General features: G+C 30.4%; 1 protein-coding gene across 1 annotated transcript; it reads left to right on the top strand.

Annotated features, from left to right (window-relative positions):
- The first annotated feature begins 3,706 nt into the window (after window positions 1-3,706).
- LOC132742205 (uncharacterized) lies at window positions 3,707-10,371 on the top strand. The gene is made up of 5 exons (XM_060730535.1): window positions 3,707-3,980; window positions 6,342-7,030; window positions 7,343-7,383; window positions 9,384-9,554; window positions 9,953-10,371. Exons 2-5 carry the CDS (start codon window positions 6,445-6,447, stop codon window positions 10,007-10,009), a joined length of 855 nt encoding a protein of 284 aa, XP_060586518.1. The 5' UTR covers window positions 3,707-3,980; window positions 6,342-6,444; the 3' UTR covers window positions 10,010-10,371.
- Window positions 10,372-12,243: the final 1,872 nt, after the last annotated feature.

Genomic DNA, 12,243 nt, shown 5'->3' with positions numbered 1-12,243 from the left:
ATTTCAATGATCTCCTGACTTACTTTAATTGAGACAACAAAGCGTGGGACTTCTTGCGTATATTTCAAACAATCTCGGGGCCGCTGTTTTTGCCTTTTTTACCTCATTTCCTTACCGACTTGACCCAAACATATAAATCTAAGTTTCAAGTTCATTAAAAAAGAGAGAAGAAAATGGACATTGGCCTAGGAAAAAATCTGAAAAAGGAGAATCCCTCGGAAGCATTATCACAACAAAATTACTTGAAAACTACAGACTCTATTTGATTGCGTCTATACATGAGAAATAATGAAAAATTGCAGCATCATTTACACCCCTAGCACCGGCTTGAGCGGTACTCAATTTTCAACATTGAAAGTGCTTGAATAAATGATCCAAAAGGACTAGAAAAATATAACACTGAAGACATACAATGTAATTAAATGCCAATTAAGGGAAATATGCACGTCAATGCTTTATTTCATTGCTTTATTTTCAAAGTCAGAATCATTCAGATATCGACGAGATTAACTTTACAAAATTATGTTCCATTGTGCAAGGTCTTATTATCAGAAAATCTAATTTCATATCTAATGATCAAAGGAAAACTTCCATCGTACATTTTACATTATTTTTTATCTCAACAAAAGCTTTGCTTAACATTTTTATAGATGTTTACTGGAAAAAAATCACGAGCGCACTAATTTGCAAATTGCATTTGATACAGCTCTTTCAAATATAGCGTGTGATTTTACTGTTCAACAAATGCATTAATGGGAAAGAATTTGGAAAATTGCATACCAAATTATTTTTAAAACGCTTTGTGTTTAGCTATCAGTTACAATTTAGAATGATTAGAAAATTTAGGTAAATGAATCTTGAAATGGACCTTTTAAGGAGTATGCTAAAGTTGGTTTTGAAACGCTGCAACATGTAAAGAAGGTTACATAATGAAGTATGCATAGTCTATGGAAATGTTTTAGGTGTGCTAGAAAATAATTATGTTACATACAAACAAAATGAAGACATGTCGTTGTACAAGTTCGTAGGACTTAGAAAACTTCTTCTCCTGACAATAGCACTGTCTTAAATAGTTACAATATAAAATGCTAACTAACAGCATGAAAGCTAGCAGATTTCATTATAAAACACATACATATTATAAATCTTAATCATCTTCAATGTATTACAATGTACAGTATCAGAGCCTCGCAATACCGAATAATGTATACAATCAAAGTATAGGGCGGTATTTTACACACATCAAACCCATTACAGTAACTATAAATTACATATATCAATCAATGTGTCTTTAATACCTTTAGTAAGTTTACTTATTGTTAAATTATGTTTCATTTAGTCACTGGATGTATCTTCCATGCATAAATGGTATATCCGGGCGTAAACGGTTAACCCATGCGTCGTGTTTGGTTTAACGGCACATGAACACAATTTAGGTCATATGGCACCGAAACCAAAAAGATGAGTGTTGCTAACCTTGAGAATTACAAGAGTGGTCAAAAACACATCGCCTGCTGAGCAGAGAGATGCATAGATTCCAATAATTCGAACCCATTTTGTCGCCTCTTACGATAACGCAGGGATAAACTGTAGCTGCAATTCTGGTGTCCAAATTCCTTAGCCACAGTGGTTTTCTTAATTGCGTCAATGATATCTAGTTCTTACTCAAACAAACTGTTATTTCAAAACCTTAACTAACATTGTTTTCTTACCGCAGTTGCATTATTATTCGTCAATGTGTAGGTGTATCAAGGAAATGTCAACCATTTATTTATTTGAACAAAAGCAGTTGCCTTCTTAAAAATTGAAATATGATACGAACATAAATTTAAGATAAATAGACAAAAAAGACAAAGGAAAATAAACTTGCAAACGTAATGTTTAAACTTTGCATGATGAAAGAAAATCATAATAGACCCAACTTTATAAGACAAAAATCCGATATCATTACTCTAAATTTATGTAATATCCTCCTGAAAGTGAGTTTTCTATACTACTTTTGTTCATTTTGAAGAGCAGATAACTCAAAATAAACTACGTCTTTCATTATTACAAGTCATTCTTTGCTATTTCATTTTTAATATAGTAAGTGTAAAACAATTCGATCCATCATAAATTTCACTATGCTGCAATGAGTTAACCTACTGCAATTTTCTTCAAAGGGTGGCATAACTTGCAAAAAAACCATTGCGTATAATTGAAGAAGATTGGTCTACAATAGCCACATTTTTTCAAATATTGATGGAAATGTGTAATTTGGATATTCTTATGAAATATTACTGGAAAACAAAATGTTGACAAAGTTCTAAGGTGATATATTGTGAACATTTATATGATGAATAATAATATTTTGTCCTCGAACACTACTATCTCCTAAATATTGATATGTCATATTGGATCATGTATCAAACCTTCGCAAACACCATCTACATATAATCTTTTTGCGATTTGTTGTTATGTAAGATAAAAAAAAATATCAGCATAATTATTTATGGTACTACAGCTCTTCTATTATGCACCAATTCACTTTAACTTTAGAATAAAGTCTATTGCAATGAATTTCAGCAAAATGTGCACAATGCCAGGGAATGAAGTAATCAACGTGAATAAGAAATCAAAGAAGTTGTTGTTTGCTACAGTTTTAAGTTATCTTCTTATGAAACGGCTTAAAACAATCAAAAATGAAAATGTAAAAGAAACAATAAAAACTGTAAAAACCGTCTTGAAGAGGTCATTGAATAATTATTGATCTACAATGTAGTTACTAAAATATAGTTATCATTTTATTGTTATAAGTGAATATAAGATGCTGATAAAAGATCATGTTACAGTAAGTTACGTATGTTGTTGTCATATATTTAGGAACATTCTGTATTGTTAGTACTATAGATATCAAAATGTATATTACTACAAAAGATAAAGTGTATATTTTAAAATGAAAATGAAATGAAACGATTGAACATAATTATTATTCCCTTCACCTACATAAAAAGAATCTGAATCTTGTTGAAAGTATCCTTTCATGATTTAATTACGTTTTAGCATAACATGCAACCAATTGCTAAAAATATTTCTACATTTAATAATCAAAGGAAAAATTATTGGAACATTTTATCGTAGATTATGACAAAAATAAGCCAACCTTTACATCAAATATATCAAACTGACAACAGCAACGTGTAACACGCTATTTGCTAGCATCAATGTAAATTGCATAAGGAATCATTGCCAATGTTTTCTTACTTTGGTGAACTTCTTTAGTAGCATTTAATGCCTGCAAAATGTTTAGACTAATTAACGCTGCCAATAAATTTGTATATGTAGTCCGCATTGTATAAAATAAACTTAAAATTAACATTTTTTAAACCACCACAAATAAACTGAACATTTTCTCTTCTGTGATGTCAGTTCACCATGCTAGACATAAAATGCCTTTAATTGAAAAAGTATTTGTCATAGAAAACGCTTATATATTGCCATCTATGAACATACTAGGTCCAACAGAGCGTTCATTATTTTACATTTTGTTGGTGGTGGTGGTCCGGATTATGTCAGGGAGCCATGTTGAATTGACCAGAGCAAAGTTCAGCCACATTATCGTTCTTTGTTAAGCTGTCAAGCCTTTACCGTTGATTTTCATTTTTACTGCGTCATGCAGTTTTTATATTTCTCAGTTTACCTATTTAGTAACGTGAGATACATCTATATACTATAATCACGCCCGAGTAAGAACGAACAAGTCATTTGTCGATATTGGAATATAGTGAACGCTTTAACCAGGAGCGTAAAATATGCTCTATCAAACAACCATCAAACTATAACTAATGGATTTCTTGTATAGAGCACTTATAACTTGTATATACAAGTGAAGCTTTTCTAAGCTATAAAATTATAAAAATATAAAACGTTAGTTTTTGCTTGTTTTTTAAATTGACTAGTGCACGCAAGTCAGAGGAAAAATGGATTTTTGTGACTCAAAGGTAAATAATTTATTGAACAAAATTCATCTAAAAATATATTTGTATTAATTTATTCAGCGCAAGTTTTCAGAAAACTGCGTCATCACTCGGATATATTTGTAATTATATGATAGAACTTTATAAATATAATAAAACTAGTTATTTTTCATGTCCTTGTTAAGTTAAAATATAAATGAATACGGGTATATACATTTTTCTTTCATTTTTGTTATAATTATAATAAGGAGGAATTAATGTAGAAGCATTTGAACATTTTTGAAATATTTCTAGTAAATAGAACATTGCTCCTTTGCTTTAAAGGGACTCCATTGAGGTTTTTTGACATGACGGGACTGGAAATAATTTTTTGAGATTATTACTCCATCTGATGTAGACCTATACTAATAACCTATGTACAAAATTTCAGATCATTAGCTCGCTCTGTTGTTCCAGAATAATTATTAAAATAGTGAAAAATGACCCAAAATTGAAAAGCGTTTAAACGCTTTTCAGTCAAATCGAACTGAGCATAGCACAAACATATGATTTTCAATGTATTTCTTAATTATAATTTATTTATATTTCTTTTTTAAGTGCTCATGCTTATCTATGTGAAAAAATATATTTTTTTTATGTTTTCAGGCTTATAAACCTCAGTGGAGTTCCTTTAACATGGTAGTATGAATAGTTAGATTTATTGACAATGGTTGAAATTACAACTTTTAATAAGAGCATGTATATTTCTAAAATGATAGGAATAAAATATTCTTTGATATAAAAACAAAATGTTGTGATTCTGATACTTCGTTTTTCAAAAGTGGCATGCCTCCAGTCGAACACAAATATTTCAAGAAAATCAAACTTCCAAAAAAATTTAATTTAAAGTAAAAAGATTCAATTAATAATGTTATGTGCGATTGATAACTGATTGTGCTGTAATTTTCACCATATTTCTACTGCGTTACTAACGCCGTAAGGGATATTTATACATATTTTACCTCTTTATGATAATTTCAGTGTATTGTAAGTGCTGTTTGCAATGTGTAAATTATTTTCTTTGTTCACAATATTTCACCTTTAAAAAACATTTTCAAAATTTTCATGAAAAATAGCATGAATATTGACATATTTCATAAATAAATTGGCACCTAAAATGGATGTGTTTTTCCCTCTTGAAAGTAAAGCATACACCACATGTTTGAAGAAATACAGGGTATTGAATGTCTGTACGTCTATTCTCAAATTATGTTATACGGTCCTTTGGCCAACATAATATTATGGTCTTGAAAAAGTTGAATAAATTCAGATATGAAGCTAGACAGTTATGAAATTCCTTTTATGACTTACCCAGTGAACAATCAACACGACAAAATTAAATTTATGACTTACATACTAATACTGTAACGCTAACATTTAGCATTTTGTTCCACCTTTGCGACTTACCTTGTAAAAATGGTATTGCACGGCCGTGCATGTATTTTGACGTGACGTCATTTGCATTACTGTTTACATACAAAGTGTAAAGACACGCTAAATAATATCGTTGTCCTATAGGCGCGCCAATGAAAAAATGAATATTTTTCTCTTTAAACAGTCTTTATATTTGGTATGTGAAATAGAATATTATATTCGTGTAGATTCATTACTGAATTCATTGAACTCGTTGAATAAAACATCATTATGGTCGCCAGAGGCTGTATTAAAATAAATTACTTTAACTCGTTAATAGATTCACTATTGAACTCCACACGTTCAATATTCTCTATTTACGTTATGTTTGCACACTGTATATGACGTCATGCCAAAACATCTGCAAGAACGTGCTGTCATTTTACGGAGTGGGAAAAGACACGAGTATATTTTAAACACATACAAGGATATTTATGTTATTTGAAATATGAGAAATGTTTCTACAGTATAGTTAAATCACCCAGTGTCTATGTGACATGTATTTCTAATACTTTTATATCCAAGATTGTATGTGGCAAAATAAATACCAAGCTTCGTTCTTGGAAATCTTGTTTTCATTATCTCGGAATTAATCTAGCGAGAAATGAATGGTAAAGTAAGTTAATAAGAGCTTATGAAAGGAATCAATTTCTGTAGAGAAACTTTAGTACAACGACTTATTTTGCTTATTAGATTTCGGTTTGCAGAACTTGATAAGACTTAATTAAGAAAGAATCACATACTGGTGGCTATTAGGGCGTATGTCTCATTTTTATACCTACTATTAAGGCATTGCTTGTTGACAACTTGATGTTTTAAGATTATAAACAAAAAAATCTGACACTTTTGTAATTTTGACGAGAAACGATACTGTCAATACCTATGCTGTATGTCCTTTAGAATCATTTGCAAATGGTATTCCTTCTGTTTCAGTTTTGTTGATTCATAAACAGTTAAGCAAGTTTTCTTCTGCGTAGAGAGAGAGTGATGATAAAAACATGTGATTTTTCTACAATAAGATAAATGACGATTCAAGATGATTTTGGAAAAAGTGGTGATCAATTTCCTTGTTCATGTACTGTCATCATATGTCGAAAGTGCTCTGTCAGATTCTTCTAGTCATGTTAAGGTAGCAGACCAAGGTCTACCTAGTATAAATTTTAACGGTACAAGCATTGTAAGAAACAATAAAGGAAATTCAAGTCTTGACTTTAATGAGTTTCAAAACGTTACAGGCAATGCATTAGATAATGAGATTCGTAATTATACAGATGTTCAAAGTACAGATACGATATTTATAACAACACCCAATTCGATCATCAAGAATGATTCGCTGGATAAAGCATTAATCGATAAGAATATTTCAGAGACTGCCAACGATAATCAAATATTCTCCATAATTAACACAAGTATAGAGTCCTCAAACTACAACAAAGTTACCACTCAATTCTCATTTAAAAAAGAAAACCAGAATGAACATAAAGCAGAAAAGAAACCAGAAAGTAAGGCCAAAGAGCTAAAACCACACAATGTTCCCTACAAGTTGCACGATCGGAAAGGCAGTGTTCAAACGTTTACATTAAGTCGGAGCAAAATGCAATTACAGCATCATTTGCAGCTAGGTAATATATGTCTGTTTATATAATTTTGGTTTCATTTTTCTATGATATATATAGTTGACAAGTAAATTACTTTGCAATATAAATACAACTATACTAGTATGTCTTTAACTTCTTGTATTGAAGTATTTAAAGACTAAATGTTCCTGAAATATATTGTATAAATATTATCATACAAATCGTTTGGATATGTTTTGAAATGGAAAATATTTTGGTTATTTTCAATAGAGCAACTGCTGTCACAACAGAGTACAAATAAATCATTTTAATTTTATTTCAAAGATGTAGAATTGTTGTTTTTATTCTTCTTTTAAGCACCCATGGAAGATGCACCATTTGGAACTATGATGGCACAGGTATGCTTTCTCAGATAAACATATTTGAATAAAGGGGAATATCGTTGTTTTTAAAATAAAACATCGTATGATCATATTAAGGATTATTTATTAAAATACAAACAGAACATGAATTTTATTTTTAGACTTGAGAATTTCGCTCCTCAACCATAACATAATTTATACATTATTATGTCAAAGTCAAAAAAATAAATAACTATAATATATACAAGATTAAGTATACCAATCTTACCTGTGTAAATTACAATTTACACTCGAATGTATATACATGTAACAACATTATATAACATGAATAAAGTTATTGGTGTCTAATGTTTCCGTGTTACCTAAATTTCCTAGGTATTCGGCATAAACAGCCTCGAGTGCATCTTCATGCACATGTCAGAAGTTTTAGTTTCACCTTTATACTGTTATCTTATTAAAATGTTACATATACTTCTGAATAAACTCTGTGTGCCCAACTTGGGTGTGTCGCGGGGCTGCATCCTTTGAACGTTGCCCTTGCCTTGTTGATCTTCAATATTGTTTTATTTTATTCAAATGAAAAGCAAAATAAATTATTTTACCAATTTACTTTGAGTTTTCATACCTTTTAAGACAATGGTCTTTCTTTGTTAAACAACCTTTGAAATATTTGATAAATGCCATACAGACGAGACAATGTAAAGATGTACTAAAAATAAAGTTTAGTATTGGTTCTCTTTTGAAACAGTTAAAATGTAATTGCCTTGGAAATATGAGTAACAACTTTTACTGACTAGGCAGCAGATGCGCGTTGATCGCCTTGTTGTGTACATCATTACTTAATGGAATAAACTATGATGTAATGGACATGTCTTCCTTAAAATATTCAATTTATTTTCGGGAATTTTATTCTTCTAACTTTTGCTGTCTTTGTTAAACAGTTAGACGGAAATATGAGGCATCGGGATACATAACAATATATTGAACATATTTTATAATCAATGATGCAAAGATTTATTGCAACATATTATGTTTATTCTTCAGTTTCGTAACAAAATCAGTCAATGTTTGTAGGCTTTGTACGTTTAAACATAGATGGTATTTCGTAATAATATTTATCAATGCAACATATTCTAGGGACACACATATATCATATGAAGTTCATCCTCTATGCCACTAGAGTGACAAATATTGCTTGCTCCTGCATCTCATTTCTATAAATAGCATCTGACAGATTCAAACAAAAAATTCGTTTTTTTTTCGTTGTATAACATTTTTTTTGCAGTTTACTTGAATTAAGAATCCTATTTTGTTTCGCTCTTAGACTTAAGACATTTTAATCGCGTTACCATAGAACCGTAAATATATTTTATGATATTAAAGTCTGCCTATTTATGGTAGAATATTGACACGTTTATAGCGGCTTTACAGTTTATTACTTTAATAAATAGAATCGCTTTCTTTAGATTAAAAAAAAAAAACAACATACTGACTAGCATAATAAACCGCGACATTTCTAGGTGCGTTATTTTCCACATGACTTCATGAACAATTAAAATAAAAAATTAAGACTACCATACACCAAAATGAATATGTTTCCAGAAAATATCAAATCCGTTTTATATAAAATGCTTAGTAACTACAAATATATCAAATTATGATATGCAAGTGCCATGGAATGTAAAATTGTAAAGCATTAAAATTGACATGAATTTTGTAAAAAATTAATGTGTTTAACTGACGCTTGAGTTTTGTTAAACGGCACGAAATACCCCCGAATAATAAATACATTTCATATAATTCACTTCACTTCAGTGTTGTTATTTTTTCTGGTTCTTTGGGATCATTAATTCCAATACTTTAATGTGTTGAAAATGAGTACTACTCAAGCCGGTGCTAGGGGGCATGAGGGATGTTGCACTTTTCATTATCCGACATGTACAGACTCAGTCAAACCGAGCCTGCAATTTTCATGTAATTTGTTGTGATTAATGCTTCTGAGGGATCACACTTTATCCAGTTTTTTATCATTCTAGGAAAAGCGGTATCTAGTCACTGTTCTGGTACCTATCGGCGTAGGAATAATTGGTGCAGCATTAATCGTGTGTACAATACTAACATTAAGGAAAATAGCGCGGCAAAGGTCTCTCCAGGTCCCGATAGACGACACTGAAGTACAGAGATCAATAACACCCAGTGTCTCTAGTGTATGTATAATTATATTTACCAGCTACATATCTACATAACCTATACTTCAAACACCATTTTGATGATTCATTCTGGTATAAAAAGTTCAGCGATTCATATAAAAATGATTTTGTTGGCTTTCAAGCTAGGTAAATAATGATTATATTTCGAATGAAATTCTCATTTTTAATTATTATCTTACTATCTTTAAAATGATGTTTTAATAAGACATACATTGCATGTATTACGAACAGGAACATTGTAATTATTACCTATGTAGAAATCCCACTCAAAATTAGTTATTGGTGCAAATAACAATATCTTACAAAATTCTAGAATCTAAATTTAAAAGGCATTTCAACTTTTCTGATTGAAAATGAAAGTTCATGTATTTCAATATTTCATTTATATATTTCAGATACATACGGAGGATAATGATAAAGTGTTCCTTTTATTTGGAGACGAAGAAATATAAATCATTTTTGTAACTTATCAACAGGTTGTGTTTAATATTGTGTCAAATGTATTGGGTCCAGACTTATACTACCAATAATTGTATTATTGTAAGAACTTGTCATAAATTTTCTTTTTAGATTGACAAGGATATATTCCGTTCATGTGTTGATAAATCACATGAATGAGTAGAATAGTTATTATATCCCGATATCACGGAGTTGTGATGGGGTAACTAAAGCAGATTGTCCGCCTGTCACATGTTCGCCCGACACATAAGTGAGTTATCAACTCACTTCACAGACGATTAATTTCATTTAGGAATAATTGCAGTGCTTAAGAAGCTTAAGAACCATAACTCTTCTTTTCATTATTTGGACCTGTTTGCCCTTTTTAAATTTTCATACTTAATTTTTGCCCGGAGCATAACTAAAAGTATTCGTGTACCAACTTCATTCAGGAGAAGTACAATGCTGAAGAATCATAACGCTGATTTGTTTAGTTTTGGGAAATTCAAAAACACTGCAATGAAGTTCGTGCAGGTTCTTACAGCTACCATTGAACTGATACAATCACATTGCAATGACAACTATGTCCCTGGAGTTGCGTGAACAATTAACAAACAGACAACATGTGAAAGCATCAGTGTCAGTAACCTTTTATCTTGAGTTAAAACAAGCTTGTGAACTTACAGATTATCTCGTATTCTACTTGACTTAATTCTCAAATTATATTATATTTCACTGAATTTCATTTCGCCGTTTAAGTAATACATTTTCACACATCAAAATAACATTTTCCTATGTATCAATACCCTAGCAAAGAGGCGTGCTGGAGTGATTGTCGGTGGCAGTTCGAGTATAATACAGATTAAAGTCGAAGTAGGGGGTTTGAAGCTCACTTTGTAATTCTTCTTGTTATTCTCAATGAAAAACAACGGCTTGATTTTTTTAATCAAGTTAATGCTGCAAATCGGTACAATTTTTTGCTATACACTCAGAGAGTGTGTAATTAGTACATATTGTGTGGTGTCATTAGTGTGTTTATTTGTGGTACCAAATGCAAACGTATAGAATCTGGTCAGAATGAACAGATGTGATGACTGGTCTGGCTCTATACTGGCAGTGAGGGTTATCAGTTCCGTTCACACCAGGTGATGAGACGAACATTTTCATTTTAAACAGATTATGCTGTTAGCTTGTTGTTATTGTTTTTTTTTAACTCTTTGGAATGTTTTTATAATTTGATATTATTGTCATAAAATTATTTGTGTCATTTTTAATTTATTAATGTTTGTGAAGTAAAAACATTTAATCTGAAAAATATTAAGATGTGTCTGGCAATAATATAAAAAAGAAAATATTTAACCTGTGAAAATATGTTAAGCATACATAATAAACCAAAGGATAAAAGAGTCGACAAATTGTATAGACCAGTATTTGATGTTCCTGTTGGCGTAAGCGTAAAAACATAACGCAAAGTGTATAATTAAGACAAACATTATGTATATCGGATTCAATAGCAGTCTTCTAATGAAAGCAGAATTATAGAGAACATTAATACAAGATATACCTAAAGACTTGTCAAATAAAATTGAGAAAATAGATATAGTTTTGCCTGGGGGGCAATGTTTCTGATGGGAATTTAACTTGATTTAGTAATTTATAGAAGACGTTCAGATACGATTATCAGGATTTCAATTAAGTGATGTCTTTAAAACATCTGTAAGTCTCAATTTAAGAATAATTAAAAAAGTATTCCTTTTGTACATTACATGAGAACTAATTAAATCATCTCAAATAAAAACGGTCTTTTGTCTTTAATAGTGAAGTGAGCCGTAACAAAAACTTCCTCAATGTATTGCAGAAATATCTTTTATATATTGTAACAAAAACATGTAGCTTGCAGAGAAAATTTCTTTTTTATAATGTATAATTTTACTGATTTTTTTTTTATGATCATTTTAACAAACCAAAGGAACATGTATGTATTTATAGATAAGGCCTTATTTATCCACATGTTTATTTCAAATTTGAATAATGGTTTTAAACGCAACTTGTCATGATCATATAGTTTTCTTATCTTTTGAGTTCAAATGTTACACGCATTGAAATACTTGACAACTTTTATTAAAATATTGAACCATTGAAATATGGCAGTTTGTTGTCATACCTAAGTCATGTGGAAATAAGGACTAAACGATAAATGCATTTCTCTTCCTTCCATTTTACATTATTAGTTATAAAGATTGTTGAC

The sequence above is a fragment of the Ruditapes philippinarum genome, unplaced genomic scaffold (genome assembly GCF_026571515.1).
Source record: "Ruditapes philippinarum isolate M1 unplaced genomic scaffold, ASM2657151v2 ctg236_1_1_1_1, whole genome shotgun sequence".
In the NCBI taxonomy this organism is placed as follows: domain Eukaryota; kingdom Metazoa; phylum Mollusca; class Bivalvia; order Venerida; family Veneridae; genus Ruditapes; species Ruditapes philippinarum.
The sequence above is the reverse complement of the archived record's forward strand: the minus strand, read 5'-3'. Positions and strand labels throughout refer to the sequence as shown.